The following is a 20647-nucleotide window of genomic DNA, read 5'->3' as shown; positions in this document are numbered from 1 at the left end:
GATGACACCATGCACACGATCCTCTATTTATGAGGCTATCTCTTTAAATGGTAAGGATCCAGGCATCATGATTTTAAAAGAAAAAAAAAATGAGAAAGAAAGAAATTAACTTACCCAGAGGTTTTACAACTTGTAGTTTGCTAATCTCTAATGCTGAAAGGTGGATGATGAAACTGAGACCTACTGAGTTAACTGCCCGGCATCTCAACCATATGCCTTATTCCTCTTTATATGCATCTCCACTCCCACACCACTCCCATCTGCCTTCATCCTTCAGTGTCTAGAATAGCACCTGGCACATGGTAGTTCCTCATCAAAAGTTCATTGAGTGAAAGAACCAACACCTACCAGTGACAGAATGCTATTTATACTGTTATACGTTCCTCATTAGACACTTCATACTATGTTCTTCTAAATGGGCATTCCACTGCAGCATGCCTCACTCCACATGGAAAACTTCTCTCTTAACAAGCCTTGTGACTGAGCAGACTGCGAGCCCCCAAAGTTGGCCTTTTCTGCCTCTCCTCCGGAAAATGACTCACCATGAAAAGCCTTAGATGACTTTTGCTGTCTTATGAGCTTTGTTCATGACAAGACACTTGAAGAAGAAAACATTCTTGGCTCTTTAAAGTTGATGCCAGTTTTGCATGGTTAACAAAGACATTGTCAGAGAATTTGTTTTTAGATCAACCAAGCACACAAGTTGCTCAGTCCATACTGTTTGACTGGCCTGAGATCACAGCAGAGGTGCCTGAGGTTAAGAATTGGCTGTATGGAGTTCCCATCGTGGCACAGTGGTTAACAAATCCAACCAGGAGCCATGAGGTTGTGGGTTCGATCCCTGGCCTTGCTCAGTCGGTTAAAGATTCGGCGTTGCCATGAGCTGTGGTGTAGGTTGCAGACGCAGCTGGATCCCGCATTGCTGTGGCTCTGGTGTAGGTCAGTGACTACAGCTCTGATTAGACCCCTAGCCTGGCAACTCCATATGCCATGAGAGCAGCCCAATAATTGGCAAAAAGACAAAAAAAAAAAAAAAAAAAAAAAGAAAGAATTGGCTGTGGAAGAAAAGTTAGTATGACTTAGAGGGCCACATGTGCTTTTCTAGTTCATTCACTCAGACATTTTTTGAGCACTTATAGTGGAGTTTGGGAATGAACTTGCCTAAGGCCCCATCCCTTCTCTCTCTCTCTCTCTCTTTTTTTTTTTTTTTTTTTTTATCTTTTTGCCATTTCTTGGGTCTCTCCTGCAGCATATGGAGTTTCCCAGGCTAGGGGTCTAATCAGAGCTGTAGCCACCAGCCTACGCCAGAGCCACAACAATGTGGGATCCGAGCCATGTCTGCGACCTACACCACAGCTCACGGCAACGCCGGATCCTTAACCCACTGAGCAAGGGCAGGGATCGAACCCGCAACCTCATGGTTCCTAGTCGGATTCGTTAACCACTGCGCCATGACGGGAACTCCCCCATCCCTTCTCTTAATGAACAAATAATTTCACTCTAGTACTCCCAGTGCTCTTGTCAGAGTGAGTCCATGGAAAGGTGGAAATGCAGAGGCACTGCTAGGGGTTGAGAACCTGATGGTGACTCTCTTGCAATGTTCCCTTAGGAGAAAAGGTTTGTTCAGTAGGCACATCCCTCTTCAGAATCTTGCACATCTGCAGAGAATTTTGCATTCTCACTACAACAGTCACTCCTTTTCCATTCCTCCTTCTTCCTTCTACTTCTCTTCCTCTCGTTTTCTCCAAACCAAACCTAAGCAAGTCTTCATTATCCAGAGGCAGCTGGTGCTACAGTGGGAGAGTGTTAATGCTTAACATCTTGTCACTTGCAAAACTGATGGAGTCATCCTTTTTGTTTCAGAGTTTCCTGCTTAGGGGTTGAAAAGCTAGATTGATGAGCATTACTAGAGAGAAATATTTTTTGAGAAGTAAGTGAAGCTGACGACACGTTACTTTACAGTTTAGCGAAATTCAGCAAATCTAATTCTATTATACTCTCAAAGTTTCACAAAAGGGAGACCTGAAAGCATATTTAAGATGAATCTTTATAAAGATTTCAGAAGCCACAACCACATCTGTAAGATTCAGATGCATCTGGTGCTGACAGACCTTTGTTTTCTTATAGACTAAAGGGAGTAAATAATCTTCCAGCAACTAATTATGTTTAAATAAAGTTATCTTGGTGATGCAGCTCCTGCCTCTTCTCCCTTGAAAAGATTGTCAAGCAGTAAAACATAGTCATGTTTTTTAATTCAAATGCTTTTCAAAGTTTACATAGCCAAGATTTACCCAGGCACACCAAAATAGAAGCTTCCTTTACAAATCAGATAACAGAGTACTAAAATACAGATTTTATAGAGCATTTAAAGCCAGATGATTTAGGCTCTTGTTTATTTTTACAATCAGGTATCAGATGTGGTCTAATAAATGCATTCTTGCCAAAATGTCAGGAGCGATTGTTTTAAGGCATTCATCTACAACTCTGCTTTTGTTTGAGGTTCACTAGCTGAAAGGATTTTATGATGCTTTTTGACAATTAGTGTGATTATGTATATACTTGTACTGAAATGTTCCTTATTAAGTCCCAGAGAAACATTGAGATGAAGGTTCATTTTAATAGAAATTCCCTTTTTTTTTTTTTTTTTTTTTGCTTTTTTAGGAGGCATATGGAGGTTCGCAGGCTAGGGGTCAAATAGAAGCTACAGCTGCCAACTGGCCTACACCACCGCCACAGCAATGCAATCAGAGCCACGTCTGCAACCTATAACCACAGCTCCCATGGCAACACCAGATCCTTAACCCACTGAACGAGGCCATGAATCAAACCCACAACCTCATGGTTACTAGTCGGATTCATTTCCACTGTGTCACAATAAGAACTCCTCTCTCTGCTATTTAATAATCATTCATGGATTTCCCATTGTGGCTTAGTGGTAACAAACCTGACTAGTTTCCTTGAGGACACAGGTGCGATTCCTGGCCCTGCTCAGTGGGATAAGTTTCCGACATTGCTGTGAGCTGTGGTGTAGGCTGGTGGCTATAGCTCTGCTTCAACCCCTAGCCTGGGAACTTCCATATGCCACAGGTGCAGGCCTAAGAATGCAAAATAGTAATAGTAATCATCATCATCGTCACCATTCATTAAAGAAGGAAATTCTCAATAGAACTTATTGAGAATTATTATATACTGTACATTCACTAATTTACTATTCCAGTTACCAGCAGGATACATATATTTTATATATATAATCTCCATTTTGAAGATGATAAACCTGGTCAAAACAGGAAATATGCCCTGAGGTGGTAAGGAGGGAAGCTGGAGTCTACCTTAGTCTGACTAATCTGACTAATCCCAAAGCCCATGTGTACTCTTTCCAGGAGAGCATAAGAAATTCTCTTTGGGGCGTTCCTGTCATGGTGCAGCAGAAACAATCTGACTAAGAACCATGAGGCTTGGGGTTCAATCCCTGGCCTGGCTCAGTGGGTTAAGGATCCAGCGTTGCCATGAGCTGTGGTGTAGGTCGCAGATATGGCTCAGATCCCGCATTGCTGTGGCTCTGGCATAGGCCGGTGGCTACAGCTCCGATTCGACCCCTAGGCTGGGAACCTCTGTATGCCATGGGTGCAGCCCTGAAAAGAAAAAAAAAGAAATTCTCTTTGGAACTCATGATGAAAGCAAGGTCAGGGCTATGGTTAAATATGTGAGGAGATGGCACAGATTGGACTGTGCCCACCTACTCCAAAGATATGTTGACTGAACCCTTACTACCTTAAAATGTTATCTTATTTGGAAATAGGGTTGTTGCAGATGTAATAAGTAAAAATGAGGTCATACTGGAGTAGGGTGGGCCCTTAATCTAAAATGAGTTGTGTTAGTATAAGAGGAGGAGAGAGAGGCACACAGGAGAGAGCCTAACTAAGACATCAAGGCAAAGATGATGACACCTACAAGCCAGGAACATCAAGAACTGCCAGTTGTCAGAGTTCCCGTCGTGGCTCAGCAGAAACAAATCTGACTAGCATCCATGAGGACACAGGTTCGATCCCTGGCCTTGCTCAGTGGGTTAAGGATCCGGTGTTGCCATGAGCTGTGGTGTAGGTCACAGGTGTGGCTCAGATCCCACATTACTGTGACTGTGGCATAGGCGCTGATTTGACCCCTAGCCTGGAAACCTCCATAAACCACAGGTGAAGCCCTAAAAAGGGAAAGATAAGATGAGATAAGATAAAATGAATTGCTAACTGTCACCAGAAGCTAGAAACAGGCATGGAACAGCCTCTCCCTCAGAAGGAGCCAACCCTGTCAAAACCTTGCTTTTGGACTTCTAGCCACTAGAACTGTGAAAAAATTAATTTATGTTGTTGTAAGCTGTCCAGTTTGTGGATTTGTTACTGCAGCCCTAGAAAACTAACAGGGGATAAGAGAGCTTTATCAGGCCCAACCTGAGACTTGATGCCCTGCCTGAGAAGTGATAGTCACTTATTTTTCCTTCATCATTTGTGATTCTACAGAAAACCCACCCCTAATGCAATGTGAGACTTGAAAGACATTTTTGGTGACTTCTCAGGAAAAAAAAAGTGTTTATATATATGATTCACCAAAGTTATGGTCATATTGTAACATTTTATAATGCCCATACAAGTCACAATGACACTGGGAGAGGATGTGCTTTAACTGAAGTTTCACTCTGATGGTTGCTATTGGCAACCAGTCCTACAAGAGGCGCAAGTGAAGGCCTAATTAGGGCAGGAGTCAAGAAGAGATCACAGGTAATTGAGGTCATACACAACTGAGGTCGGACAGGTGACCACCATCCAATGTAGTCACACTAAGGAGATCAAGGTCTGAGGCAGCAGAGACAACAGGTGAGGACTGGAGACTGAACACTGATGGAAACAATTAAAAGCTGAATCTGACAAGGACATCAGAGCTAGGTCAAACAAGAAATATGATAGAATCTAAGGTAAGTCTGAGATTTTCATCTTCAGAAACCTAGTATCCCTCAACTGACTCTTCTTTAGACTGGAGACCTTTGGCTGTTAAAAGGACTGTACCTCTACCCATGCCAGCCTAATGCCAACAGAGCCACTTTACCTTCCTCATTCCCTCAAGGTGCTGATACCTGACACAGGTGAGAAAGAAAATGTGGACAAAGAGCACACAGCACTGACGTCTTTAGGCGCCTCATAGAGAATGGAGAGATCATCCACCTGCTCACAGAAGTCCTCCTCGGCAATCTTTGAGCCAGAACTTCAAGGGCAGATGATCCTTTTTTTGTAAACAACTTCAGTGTTTCAAGATTTTTTTAATAATCTAACCATTTCCCTTCATTCTGAAATTTCCTACCAGCCAGGAAAAAAAACAAAATAGCTAATGTTAAGACTAGAAAGTGAATGCTGCTGTCCACTCATTCATTCACTCACTTGGTCAAACATATTTACGAGCCTGGGGAGGGGGTTCATAACTTCCACATGTTTTGGTAAATGCTAGTTCCTGACTTGAGACAGTAACAGTACAGACAGGAAGGCATCATCAAATCCATGACCTACGATGAAGTTAAGTACCTAGAATCAAGAAAGCAAGTCCTTCCACCATGGGGACTGGTATGTGGGTGGAACTGTTTGTGTATGGGACGGGGTGAAGGGAGAGATGGAGCTGATATGAGATGAAGAGCAGAAGTAGTCTAGGCCTCCTGCTGGGCACCTAAGCCATGCGGCCTCAGCAGCAATGGCACGGTCAGCCCTGTTTTATAGACACATCATTTCCACAGCTCTGTTGTGGCCTAGATCGGAAAAGGGCTACCTCATGGCAGAGGAAATTAGTTATAGTATTGTCAGGTTCAGGCTTTAGTTCATCGTGCTGGGTTTAAAAGAGGAATGGCAAGACTTGGGGAATATCACAGGTTACAAATAACATGGTTCCTACTTCGCAGATGAAGATGGCCTTACAGAGTCCCAATCACTATCTCAGACATTTTTTCTTCAGTAGAAATAGTGGATATGTGCCCTCCATGTCCACAGCCCTTATTACGACAGGTTAAGGCAGCTTATTCCAAGGATTTTCCAGGATTAGAAAATTCTCAGACAATATATCCTTACTGACAATTCACACAAATGATCTCAATAATCGTTAACCACACGGTAGACGATATTTTCTTTAGCAACTTCTCTCCAAATGTGACAGCAGTCTAAAAGGAATATTTACAGTGCATGTTCCCATAAGCAGAATTACGAGGAAACCCCGATAACAGTTTGAAACACCACTGTCCCCAGCTCTGTTGTGGTAGGTTATTCATAGCATGTCCCCATTTTGGCAGATGTGATTCATTACTGTGTATCACAGGGATCATTCTCAACACCTGTGGACACTTTTTATGAGCAATGTATCTGTAGGGGTAATTCTGTTAAAGGAGGTTAATGACATTAATCCCATTTTACAGATGGGAATAAAAGCAACTGGTTTATCATATTTTCTCAGGTCAGATAGTAAATCAATGCCTCATTTACATTCATTAGAATTTTCACTCCATTCAATTTCAAACTAAGCTCCTTCCCTAAGGCACTTAATTGGCATCAAGAATTTTCTGGCATTTGCTCCTCACTGATTCTCCTGTCAGTTGAGGCCATATATGAGCAAGGCGCTGGTTTAATGGTACGAGACCTGCCAGGAAATTGTGAGTGGGTCAGCTGAGCCAGCCTGTAGAAGGTAGTTTAGGATCAGTGCAGGGGTAGCCTTCAATAACAATGGTTAGCAATAGTGGTATTAACGGAGGGCTCCATATGTGTGGGCCCTGTGTTGAGCATTATGTATGATCTATTGCTCATAACTCATAGTGGCGGCCTCAGTTAGACCGCATTTTTCAAATGAGAAAAGGGAGGTTCAGAGATTGGCTTGGGTAAGGCATACAGCATTAAGCAGAAAGAGGATTTGAGACTAGACCATCTGAAGACAGACTATGGTTTCAGTCACTAAGCCTGTGGTTCTCAAATGTTACTATTCATCAGAATCACCTGGAAGCACCTTAAAGCACAAATCACTGGCTCACTCCCAGAGTTTGGTGTGATGCAGAGTTGAAATTTTGCGTTTCTAACCACTTCTCAGGAAAACTGAGGCTCGCGATCCAGATACCATGCTTTAAGAACTGCTTTCGGTAATATTTAGTGTGATTTGTCTTTGACTGTTGTTCAGCACACAGTGGGAAGCCATTCGCAGTTTTGGTGGAAGTCATGACCTGGCCAGAGTTCTGTTTTTAAAAGATTAATCTGGCAGCTGTGTACAGGGTACCAGAGGACAGATGGCCAGCCAGGAGGTTCCCAGCTAAGGCAAGCAGAAACAGAGAGACAGCAATAGATGTGGGGAAGTATTGCCCCACTGGAGGGAGAGAATTTGCTGATTGAGGAAAAAGGGGTCATCAGAGGTGACCCTCTACTTTTTTTGGTCTGAGTGGCCAGAAGAGTTGTCACACCATTTCTAGAAATTGAGAGGGCACAAGGGGGTCCACCTACTTGTGCATTTTATCACCTGTTTCCACAGAGCTTCCTACCATTTGTTCCCTTTTTCTACTGTTTTTCTTTATGAGATTTCCAAAGTGTTTTCCTCTTCTTTCCTTATAGGACCAGTGTATCCAAAGTGCAGCTGTAGAATCTTGCTCTCCTCTGATATGCCATTCTTATTTCCAGAGGACCTCTGATTGTCCACTCTCCCTGTCAACTCCTTCATAGCAAGGCAGCGTACCTCGCATGCTGCTCGAGGGTTTTAATTGATACTACCAATCGTTAGTAAGTTTATGGCTTCTCGGTTTTCCCTGCAGCCTATCTGGGGAACACACAGTCAGTGATAGAGGCCTTATAATCCATCATGAATGGTGTTCAAAATAATACCTGTTTTTAAGCTCAAAATTGTTGTATTGGTTTTTGGTCTCACATTTTGCTTTTATGTAATTTCTCTTCCATAAATAAAGAATGCACTCTTAAAATCCCATTTACAAATACACATCCTTGAGGGAGTATTTAGTCTTCAATTTAAAACAAATTACCTTACCTTAAAAGTACAATTTTTAAAAGTCCTTAAATTGATTTTTCTAAACTAAAATAATAGGGAAGCTAGAATAATAGGAAAGAAAACTTCTGAGACTCTCTCCATAAAGTAAGTGGTTTTACAAAACAATCCCACAGAATGTATCTTTAAAAGGAAATTTGATTTTATTCATGAAATTTTTTTTCAAGTGAGGATAGGTATCTGTGATGAGGGTATATTATGGCTGAGATAAACCGAATGTTAACATTTATAAGTTACTATTCTGTTGTTAAATGCTTGTTATCTGTGCTTTGATTATAACAATTAGAACAATTCTTTTTCATTAAATATACTCACAGAATTTACCCCCTACTTTTCTTGAAAATCTGAGACCATCTCTCATGGTTGCCACAAACTTTCTTCCTTAGTCCCTCCAAACCTCTCAAGTTCTTCTTCTCTTTACCTTCAGATAAAGAAACAGTGCCCCTCCTTTCTAAAGCTCTCACCTTCCTCTCCAAGGCCTTGCTCTCCACTCATGCTCCCTGCCCAACCCCATCACTTCCTCCCTTCCTCTTTCTCAGCCTCCACTCATCTCCTTCAACTTCTCTCTCCCTTCTGTCCCTGACACCAAAACTGATGCCTGACAACTTTGAAAAAGCAACAAGCTCCTTGTTCGGCCTCCGTCTTTAATACAATGATAGCCAAAGAGAGGAAAGGAGCCCCTGAACATGGTAAGAGGTATTTGGGTCTGGTCCACTTCAGGGTGACAAAGATAGGAGTCCTTCTGAAACATGTCTGAATAGCTGGGTGGGGAACCTGAAATCAGCCTAACAGAAGGCAGGGAAGCCCCTCACTACACTGGTCCTGGAAGTTGCACCTACAGTTATTTCATCCTGGGGTGTTTGCTTGGGGCTCTAATCTGCTCAGTTGGTGACATGGGAGCAGAGGTGAAGAGAAGCCTGAAGAGGCCCCAGCAGTCCCATGGCTGTGTCAGGGTCCTGCCAGTGAAGGCACAGTTCCACTTTCTCTGTGCCCTAGGTGAGCTCACTGGACAGTGTTCTCACAGCTATTTCTCCTTTGGACAACAGCTCAGCCTTAGTTTCAAAGCATTTTTTAGCAAATGTCCTCTCTCCATCACCGTGGGGGTTTGCAGAGATGAAATGGTGATATTTTTCGAGGTTGTATATAGTAGTGATTAAGAGTAAACTCTCCCAGGCAGACTGGCCAGGTTCACATTCCAGCAATGACATTTCCAAATATGATATTGGCCAAGCCAGTTATAATTAACCTCTTTCTATTTGCTTCCTCATCTATAAAATGATGAAAATAATAGTACTTATTTCATGATTACTGTGACGATTAAGTGAAACAATCTATGCAAGTCCCTTAAAATAGTGTCTGGCACAGAGTTACTGCTCAATAAATGTTAGCTATTGTATGAAATATATATTCTCATACAACAAATTCCTACCTGAATATAAACATGCATATATATGTGTTCGTGGGTGTATATATACATATGTGTATATGTGTGTGTGTGTATATATATATATTATATATATATATATGTATATTCCCTATTAAATGCTACTGTTTCATTTCCGTGGAGCCTTTTTCATTTCTTTTCTTTCTCCCTTCCTTAGTTTAACAAATAATTGGTAAGGACCCACTATATTCCAGGCACAGGGGATACAGTGATCAGCAAAATGGACCTAGTCCTTGTCTTACAGAGTTGGTGAATGGGCTGATGATAAGAGGGTACGAGGTCTAATCAGTGATTATATGAATGAATAAGTAGGTCAATGAATGTTTCTAGCTGTTTTTTACTTAATAAATAGTAAGTGTTTTGATCTCTGAGAATAAATAAAAATGTCTTTAAAATCTGTGCTACTCTGTTCATAATGCCATTTCTACTATGAAGCATAACCATGCCAAATCCCAGAGTGACCATGGGTCTACTTCCCACTGTTGTTCATCTTCTAAACAAGCATCTGGGATCCAGGTAGAGCAAAAAGGCCAGGTGAAGGAGATATTTCAATATCCTTCTAAAGATAGATGGTAGGGGGTAATTACTATCTGTCTCAGTTACTAACCTTCTCACTTTTCCAGCTGTCTCATGCAGAGATTCACTGGCCAGAGACTGTTCTTTTTAAAAAATCTGGTTCAGGCACTACTGTAAACTTAACGTAGCAGGTGAAGTATTCAGGCCCATGACGAATCAGGGCCAGACACAAATAGAAGGCTGTGGACTCAAGGGCTTCAAAGAAAGACATTTAAGGCAGTGCTGAACTTGGAGCTGCTGTTTGCACTTGCTAAGAGCCGGACTCCAAAGGAGGCAGCAGCTGCAAATGCATATAAATAAAGGGAGCATGTTCCTGGAGTTCCTATGGGAACCCATGGAGGCTCGGATTACCCATTCCCCAGATGGACGAGGTTTCCTTTTAGCTTGGTGTCTCATATTAAAAGGTAGACCAAGAGGTGCTTCCAGAGTGGTGCTTGGGGAATATTTGCAGTGGGAGTTGCATGACTAATTCTTTCAACACAGTGTAGAAAACTTATTCCTGAGGATATTATATATTTTAAAAATAGCATGAAAAAGAGGAACTCTGTCTTTTCCCCATATAGTCCTAAAATGGAAGCAATTGTTTTTCTAACTCCCTAAAGTATACAAGTATGGGGGTGGGTTGAGGACTCTCTAAGGAAGTAATCCCAGAATGACATTATTCATTTTCTGATTGGAATATTGAGTGATTCAAATCTGGATTAAAATTGATGGGGTTCTTCGGGTTGTCTGTTGTCTTTTTTACCCTAGCCCCTGACTTTAGTGAAAATTTTGCCTATAGAAGGAATTCAAGATTAGACTGTGAACATATAAAACCCAGCACTGCATGATCCAAAGCATCAATAGGTTCATGACCAGAAGCCCGATATTCTAACACCAAGCCCAGTCATCCACTAGATACTGAAAAATCCAAATTGCTAATGAGAGGATAGACCCTATGTGTTCACTTCACTCCAGCAGATCACAAGGCTTTCTCTAATTCAGCAATGCTGCAGGGCAGAAAAACAAGGAGCCACGGTGTGTGTTGTGATCCTTCTCCTCCCTGTTACTGGCCAGGTCACTCACCTCTGGCAAATTACCTGCCCTTTCTGCCCTTCAGTTTCTTGAAATAATAACAATAATAGTAATACCCATCCCACATGGTTGCTGGGAATATGAAATGAGAAATTAAATATATATATGTGTGTGAAATAGATGTTCTAGCACTTATGACTTTAAAAAATGCTTTTATAGACATTATCCTAAGTGATCCTTCTATGAAACTTAATGGCTTTGCATCAGAGAATTGTGAGTATGATATTCCTGTTTTGCTACATTGTCTCAGTTATGTGTCCAAGAGAACAAGCCCATTCTCCCAGGCCACAGTCCCAAAGGCAGGGTGAATGTGGAGTTCTTGCTTTCACTAGAGAAGTTTCTATGCAAAACTTTGGCATTTGGCAATAGCCCAATCGTGGCAGCCGCAAACACAGTCAAGTAATTTTCACTGCGGCATCCACAAAGACTTCGGTGAATTCTTCTACGTGAAAAGTCTTTAAAACACACAGTAACCATGTGGTACTTGGCATTAATAGTGTTTGGGGAGTTCCTGCTATAGCACAATGGGATCAGTGGTGTCTCTGGAGCACTGGGACACAGGGAGTTTTTCTTTGTTTTTGTTTTTTGCTTTTTATGGCTGCACCTGTGGCATATGGAAGTTTCCAGGCCAGGGTCAAACCAGGGGTCAAATGCCTAACGCAGGATCCACACATATGCAAGCCACACCACAGCTCACAGCAACAACAGATCCTCAACCCACTGAGCCAGGCCAGGGATCACACCCCAGTCCTCATGGATACTAATCAGTTCATTACTGTTGAGCCACAACGGGTGCAGTAGGTTAAGGATCCGATCTGGTGTTGCTGCAACTGCATAGGTCATGACTGAGGCTCAGATATGATTCCTAGCTCAGAAACACCATATGCCACAGGGAGGCCAAAAATGAAAAGGAAAAAAAAAAAAAAAAAAAAAAAAAAAAACTGCTTGGAAACATTCAAAAGAACCTGTTAGGTATGTCAACTGCCTGGTCTCTGCCCCATTCAGCAGGTTATGGAAACCAGTAGAGGGGTTACCTCTATGGGCCTGCCTGGTGTAGAAGGGGTTTGGCCCTTCCAATAGTGAGGTGCAGGCCCTCTGCACCCCACACTACTTGGACCCCAGGGCTGCTGCTTGGTCACACTGGCTGTGGCCAGAGACAGGCTAGAGTCAACTAGTAAATCCCTACAGGGCCTCCATACAACCGTTCCAAAAATTGTATAAGAAAATGCATTAACAAAGGACCTCATGCATTTTTTTTTTCAAGAAGAATTTCATAAAAGATTTTCCATTTGTCTCAGTTCCAAGGGCTGTGAGCATTCTTCAACTTAGGCTTTCATTTAGCAAATATTTATCCAGGGCCTAGATTTCTAGGCTTTGTGGACACTACAGCACATGAAACAAACATGAATCTTGTTTGCTGCTCTCATAGAGCTTTTATTCTAGTGGGGGAGAGAAGCGACAGACACAGTTTTCAAAGTAAGTGATGTAGGAGAGTTCCTGTTATGGCTCAGTGGTAACAAAGCCAACTAGTATCTATGAGGATGCGGGTTTGACCCTTGGCCTCCCTCAATGAGTTAAGGATCCATCATTGCAGGAGTTCCCATTGTGGCGCAGCAGAAACAAATCCAACCAGTATCCATGAGGATGCAGGTTCCATCCCTAGCCTCGTTCAGTGGGTTAAGGATCCGGTGTTGCCATGAGCTGTGGTGTAGGCCGGCAGCTGTAGCTCTGATTCAACCCCTAGCCCAGGAACTTCCATATGTCCCAAGTGCAAGCCTAAAAAGCAAAAAAAAAAAAAAAAAAAAAAAAAAAGTAAATAATGTAGTATGTTAAAGCAGGGTTAAAGGATAGAGAGAGAAAGAGATGTGGTTTGCAATTTTAAATAGGATGGTCAGGGAAGGCCTCCCCGAAGAGCTAACATTTGAGCAAAGCTGTGAATAGAGTGAACAAGAAAGCCACTGGCCTCTAGGGGAAGAGCATTCCAGATGGTAGGAACAGCAGATACAAATCCCTTGAGGCAGGATCATGTCTGTGAATTCAAGAAACAGCCAGGAAGCCAAAAGGAGCAAAATAATCATAGGGAAGAATAATAGCAGACAAAGTAGAGAAGTAACCAGGGCCAGGTCATAAAGCAGATGTAGGCCACTGGGAGGATCTGGGATTTGCTGAATAGAGAGGCCTGTCAATGCAGGGATTGAACAGAGAAGGAATCGCATTAAGTTGCTTCTTAAAGGATCACCTGACCTGAGGTATTTTATGGCACTGAGAGGAACAGTGGCCAATTAATTTGCTATTTTTAATTTTTTTTATTAAGCTAGAGTTGATTTATAATATTGTATTAATTTCAGGTATACAGCAGAGTCATCCTGTACAGTGTGTGTGTACAGGATCTTTCGCATTACAAGTTATTACAAGGCATTAAATATAGTTAACCTGTGCTATACAGTAAATCCTTGTTTATCTATTTTATACAATAGCTCATATCTGTTAATCTCATACCCCTAGTTAATCCTTCCCTCCCCTCCTTTCTCCTTTGGTGACCATAAATTTCTTTTCAAAGTCTATGGGTCTGTTTCTGTCTTGTAAGTAAGTTCATTTGTATCAGTTTTTTCAGATTCCACATATAAATGATAGTATATGATATTTGTCTTTGTTTGACTTTTTTAGATTCCACATATAAATGATAATGTATGATATTTGTCTTTCTCTGTCTGACTTCACTTAACATGATAATTTCTAGGTCCATGTTGCTGCAAATGGCATATTTCATTCTTTTGATGGCTACATAATATTCCATTATATATGTATATACGTAAATACACACCACATCTTTATCCATTCCTCTGTCAGTGAACACTTAGGCTACTTCCATGTCTTGACTATTGTGAATAGTGCTGCAGTGAACCTTGGGGTGCATGTATCTTTTTGAATTAGAGTTTTAATCTTTTCCATATATGCACAAGAGTGGGATTGCTGAATCATATGGCAACTCTATTTATAGTTTTTTTAAGGAATCTTCATGTTGTTTTCCATAGTGGCTGCAATTAATTTGCTCTTTTAAATCTACTGTCCATTCATACAATTATTTAATAAATACTTTATTTGGCACAGACCCTGGCCTGGGTACTAGGGGAGGCAGACAAGTTTAAAAAGCAATGATGAATGATTTAATAAAGAACATCCCAAAGAGGGCATCCAACCAGGTGTTGGAGAGGAGAATGCCCAGGACTGAAAGCTGAGTAACATTATCCAGTGGAAGAGGAGAAGGAAATACTGCTCTAGGCATAAGTGGTAATAAGGATGAGGACGATATGGGTCAGGGATTCTTCTGCCTACTTTATGTGTATGTCATCCTGTAGTCCACACAAAGACCCCCTATGATAGCTACCATTACTATCCTCCAGTGCTCAGAAGGAAAATAAGGCACAGGAAGGCTAAGTCACTTGCTCAAGAGCCACAGCCAGGAAGGGGAGATGCTGGGACCGGAAACCTGACTCTGTTCGACTCAGACTTTATGCTTCTGACCACCTGGCCACCTTGCACAGAGCTGAGCCTGAGAAATGAACCTGCAGAAATGACCAGGAGTTTAGTTCCACCAAATTCTTTTTTTCAATAGGTGTCAAAAGCATACTCTGTGCCAGACCCCAGATGCCAGGGCAACAGAGATAAATAACAAAGCCTGGCTCCTGTTCTGAAGGAGCATGCAGTCTGGTGCCACATATCAAGGCTTAATAAACACCAATATAAGGATGGCCATGCAGATCTAGCTGTGCGGAAGGCCACAGAGCACTTCTTACAGAATCCACAGTCATGTTCCTGCCAACACCAAAGGCAAGAGCAGTGGTCGGCCCAGCAGGAAATGTCAAACCTGTGGCTGCCCTAGGATTCAAAGACACATCCTCACACCAGAGTAGGGTAAGAGCCCCCACATTACTGGCAGGAGAAGAGCTTTTCAATGAGAACAAGGCACCCTAGCAGCATAATACTGCTTTGTTATTCAGGGTCTGACAGTAGAGAATACACAGAGGCGGAGAGGAAAGCTTTAGTGTTGTGTGATGAGGCAAAAGGTCCCAGAGGTTTGGTATACATTCACTTAAAACAAAACAAAACAAAAAAAAATTGCTTGTAATTTTGTAACCTCCTTAGGGTGTTTCAAGTGGTTTGTGAAGATCAATGTTCTGCATGTTCAAAGAGTTTAGGGAGTTTTAAAATCTTCCCATTCAGACTGGCCTGTCATAAAGAACAAAGGAACATGGAATTTCTTGCAGGGATTTGACTTCATACAAGGGAGCCTAGAGATGTAAAATCAACGAAGATGGCCTTTGAACATTCCTCCATCCAGAAGGGGAAAAGAATGTGTACTGCTCTGTAGGCATCTATGTAGTTGCTGCTTTCATCTTCCATCAATAAAATTGGTTTTCTGATTTTTATTTACGTACCCACACAGTGGCCATTATTATAAAGCAGTGATTAAAAGCTTGGGCTCAGATGGACTAGAGGTCAAATTCAAGTTCGACCATTTATAAGCTATGTGACCTTGGGCCAGTTAGTTGCCCTAAGCCTCAGATGTCTCAGCTGTAGGATGAAAATAAAATCCCCTTATTCATAGGGTTGCAATGAGGGTTAAGTGAGAATATAATTTGCACAAGCCCGATATACAGGAAACACTGAATAAATGTAAAATAAACTATGTATTTTTTCTGTTTTGCCATTAGCTCATGTATTTTAGTCTTTATTATTCCTCTTCCAAGGGAACTATTAAATGAAAGACAAGTGGAGTTCCTACTTTCACTGAGATTGTGTTGTTTGGCCCAAAGGTGGAAAGCAGATTAGGAAAGCAACATGTTTAGGTTTATCTATTGCTCTAAAGCAGAAGTTAATAAACTATGGCCCACAGGCCAGATCCAACTCCCTGCCTATTTTTGTAAAGTTTTAGTGAAGCACAGTCCTACTTCTTGTTTGCATACTGTCCATGTCTGCTTTTATGCTACAATAGCAGCATTTGTTGAATAGGTGCAACAGAAACTATGTGGTCTGCAAAGCCTAAAATATTTAGTATCTGGCCTTTCACAGGAAAAATTTTCTGACCCTTGCTCTAGAAACATAAAGAAATAATCCAATTTCCCAAGTCACATAGCTCTGAAACTGCAGGCTTTGGAAACCCATCTCCTCATGGAAAATTATAAGGTCAGTCTTCAAGAACACATTAACCTCAACTCGTCAATGCCAGGTGTTGTGTGAGACTCCAGGGGATACAGAGACTCCTAGGCAGGGTCCATCCACAGTCCAGTTGGGGGTCAGCTGAGCTTGCAACCAGACAAATTCTGTGCCAGTGATCAGAGCAAATGGCTGAGACAACACTGAAACCTTTGTGGATCTTTTCTCCTTTCCACATGGTCAGCAGCTCTATCACAAAAGAGGAAAATACACCTCTTTTGTGAGCAGAGGCTCCTGCTGCCCTCCATTCCACTTTCCTATCTGTAGGAGAGTGCTCGGGACCACTGAATGGATGAGGACTGCCATGACTCCATGACGAGAATCATTCTTAGATTTTTCTAGCAATGATGGGGAAGGTGGAAGTGGTTGGGCAGGGAATAGGAACAAGAAGCCTTCTGCAAAGGTCACTGCTGTCATGCATGAGCCGTCAGGGGAATACAGCTCATCTTTGAGTGGTGGCTAAAGAAATGGAAGGAAGGAGGTTGACCCATGAATCAGAAGTAAGCAAAGTTAAAAATGAGTGACGTTGCAAGGAAAGAGTCATCGCTTATTTATTCATTTATTTATTCATTTTGTACTTATTTATTGGGTGTCTATTACATGACAGTTAGTTTAAGGCACTGGAAACTGAGACACAATAGTACTTAAGAACAGACAAGTCCCTGCCCTAATGCAACTTACATTCTAGTCAGGTGAGGCAGACCATCTTAGTTTGTTTCCTCCAAAAACAGACCATGAAACAAGGATCTGAATGTTTTTGGACATGATCTGAAGAAGCACAGTGAAAGAAAGGAGAAGAAGGAAAGTAAATAAGGGGCATGTTAACGAATAAGTTACTGCTGTGTGCAGTTGAGGCTTAATAGAGTCATGTAACCAATGAGGGTATAGGACATGCTTTGGAATTTTCTCAGGGAGGATCAAGGAAGCTAGAGTATTTATCCAACCACTCTTATTCCTCAACAATTGAGGGACACTCACCGTGTGTGGGAAGGAGGATTAGCTCTGCCCCCTCCTTTAAGGACAGAGAGACGCAGGAAACTATGGGCGTATATAGAAACGTGAGAAGGTGCTTCCCAAATAAGGCAAATGGGCAGAGTTCTGTACCCACCTGTATAGGTGACAATGAATAGACATACAAGAAAACAGGGATGGTGATAAGTGCACAATTACAACAAGCTGATGGCATCAAGAATGACTAGACAGCTAGTTTAGATGTGGTGGTGAGAGTGGCAAATACAAGGAAGACCATGGGGAACAGCATGTAGCAGAGCTAAAAAGCAAGTGCAGAGTTCTAAGACATGAACAAAGAAGAGGACTAGAAGGCCTCTGTGGTGGACGGAGGACAGGGAGCAGGGAGAGAGAGGTACAGGATGAAGTCCCAGGTGGGCAGAGGCCAGACCACGAAGGCTTCTTCAGCAAGGACAGGGCTTGGGGATGGTGTTCTGCTGGTGTGGGGCAGTCACTGAGGGATTTGGAGCAGAGACATCACATCATCTGATTCATATTTTTTAACATTCATCCTTGTTACTCCTCTTCTCCCTCTTCCCTTCTCTTCATGAATGTTGAGTACCAAAAGCCATTAGAGGGCTGGGCAAGGTCAAACGTGCCAAGGATGTAGAGCAGGATGTCTGAATCCACGTATGGCAAGAGACTGGTGCGAGTGGTGGTGAGAGTGGTGAGTGGCAGCTGCCTGGTATAAGGTTAGAAGTCAGAGGGGAAGGACAAAGGGATTCCTTAGGAGTTGGGCTGTCCAGCCAAGGTGCTGGAACCCAGGTATGGTGAGGACGATGTCCACATGGGAGAGCAGCCTGGCATGAGAGGTTGAGGTCCAAGCCTAGGAGGAAGGGCGTTGGTGAGAGAGGCACTGAAGCAATGGCCCTACACACGGAGTGTCAGCACCATGTAGGGAAGTTGTGGCCTCTGGGGTTCCATGCAAATTGAGAAGGGCATCTGCATAGGAAGGTGCCTGGTGGTGAGAGGTTGGGGCATGAGAGCAGTGAGGGTATAGGTGTAGGCAGGCAGTCCTGTGCCAGTGATTGGAATCCAAGCAGGGTGAGGAGGGCACCCACTTGGGGCACACAGGTGGGGAATATCCCAGGGCAGGGGGTCAGAACCCAAGATGGTAAGGAGGGCGTCTTTGTGGGGACAACAGTGGGGATGGAATATTGGGACCCGAGTGGGGTAAAGAAGGGCGTCCGTGTGCACTGAGGGGTGGCGGTGCAACAGCAGCCAGAGGTTTGTACATTCAGGGGTGTTGATCAAATTAAGCAAATATACTAAGGATAATGGGAATCAGGTTTTTGACTGGTCAGAGAAGGGCATGTACACACACACACACACACGCACATATATATGGAAAGAGAGAAAACAGGATAGGCCCTGTGATGATTTGAATTGGCAATACAGGTATGAATTTCCTATTTAGGGCTGGAGGGAGAAGTCTAAATGCATTTATAGTTGTGTATATATATGTATATTCTCTATCTTTGTCTGCTCAGTGAGAGGGCTTAGCAGCACACCAAGCACCTGGATCTTGGTTTCTAAATACTAATCTCCACTAAAAAGAAACAGGATACTTTGGAGAAGTGGGAGATTTCAAGTCGGGAACAGGGAATATACAAAATATGCCTGGAATATCTTGTACCAAAAAGTAAAGAAGTACTCAAAGAAAGAGAGGTATATATCAAAGGGACTGCTTGCCAACTATGAGATAACTTGAGCATCAAAATAAATAATAACCATAACATTATAATTCATTGAATGAAATAGTAACTTTAAGCCCACACAGATATGAAGAAATAAAGATAATGAAATTTAGATGAGATATGGGATCTCTCCCCCAAAACAGTTATTAATTACAAAGAGGAAGAGAATAATTTTGTAGTGGTGAGCTCTGTTAGACTCTACCTTGATCAAATAATCAAAATTAACAATACAATAATGAGATAAATGTATTGAGACACAATGAAAAGAATATAGCATCATTTCTGTGATACTTCCCACCAAAGATGTTTAATTTTAATTTTATTGTAAGTAAAGCTCAAATAAAGCCAAATTGAAGGATATTCTGCAGAATAACTGGCTTTTCATCTTCAAAAATGTCAAGGTCATGAAATTCAAGGAGAGACTAAGAACTGTTCCAGGTTGAAGGAGATTAGAGAAGCATAACCAAAGGCAGCATGTTATTCTGAATTAGATCCTTTTGCTATAAAGAACATTATTAAGATAAATGACAAAACTTGAATGGAGTCTGAGGATAGGTGGTGGAATAAAGTGGTTATGTTGTGGTTATGTAGGAGAAAAATCTCTCTGTTTTAGGAATACACTAATGTTTTGGGGAGATTATGAACATCAGATTGGCAATTTGCTCAAGTGGTTCAGGGGGAAAAAAGACCAATATTGCAGCCTTTCTTTATTTTGAGTTTGCTTCAAAATGAAAAGTTAAAATATATGTATGTATTTAGGAGTCCCATTGTGGCTTAGCAGGTTACAAACCCAACCAGTATCCATGAGGAGGCAGGTTTGATCCCTGGCCTCACTCAGTGGCTTAAGGATCTGGCGTTGCTGTGAGCTGTGGTGTAGGTCGGCAGCTGTAGCTCTGATTTGACCTCTAGTCTGGGAACTTCATATGCCACAGGTGCAACCCTAAAAGGAAAAAACTACACACACACGCATATTCACTTTGGCCTTTTAATTTCCTAGGTCTTTGCACATGCTCTTACCCAGCCCTGTCCCCAAAAGTCCCCACCCCTTGGAAACCCTTACTTGTGCCTCCAGTCATTTCCTCCACATAGGAGGGGACCCTTTAGAATATGTACCATGTTTCCAGACATGAAGGCAAAGCGTACCTGTACACATCTACATTTCTGTTTACCCCAGAGGGTGGAGCCTGTGCCCATCACACGCCTATCTGCATCCCAGCACCTAGCACAGCACCTGGCATTGGGCTCAATAAACAGCCACGGAGACAGACAAAGAAAGAGACAATGTTACAGGTAAACAATTGGGAGACACTTCTAGAGCCAACAAGGTTAAGTGGGGAAAGCAGGAGATTTGAATGCTGCCTGTCCTAGGTTTGAATTACAGCTGTGTGATCCTGGACACGGTTTAGACTCTCTGAGCCCTAGTTTCCTCACACATAAAATGGGCTGTTAGGTGGAGCAAAGGTAATAAACAAGGTTTGTAAGGCATCTAGTTAAGTTCCTGGCACTTAGCAAGTAGGCAACATATTTCAGTTTCCCTTTTCATTTAAAAATAAGAATAAAAACCAACAAC

General features: G+C 42.2%; 1 protein-coding gene across 7 annotated transcripts in view; it reads left to right on the top strand.

Annotated features, from left to right (window-relative positions):
- The window catches only part of LOC102164667 (serine/threonine-protein kinase TNNI3K), a 279425-nt gene that overhangs the window by 246228 nt on the left and 12550 nt on the right, over positions 1-20647 (top strand). The window contains exon 24 of one of the 7 annotated variants that reach the window (XM_021096476.1): positions 7617-9550. The exons of 5 other annotated variants lie outside the window; for them this stretch is intronic. In XM_021096476.1, coding sequence (XP_020952135.1) covers positions 7617-7644 — 28 coding nt within the window. In that variant the 3' untranslated portion in view covers positions 7645-9550. One more of the 7 variants, XM_021096477.1, reaches the window with a different exon arrangement.

Source organism: Sus scrofa, chromosome 6 (assembly GCF_000003025.6).
Source record: "Sus scrofa isolate TJ Tabasco breed Duroc chromosome 6, Sscrofa11.1, whole genome shotgun sequence".
NCBI lineage: Eukaryota > Metazoa > Chordata > Mammalia > Artiodactyla > Suidae > Sus > Sus scrofa.
The sequence above is the reverse complement of the archived record's forward strand: the minus strand, read 5'-3'. Positions and strand labels throughout refer to the sequence as shown.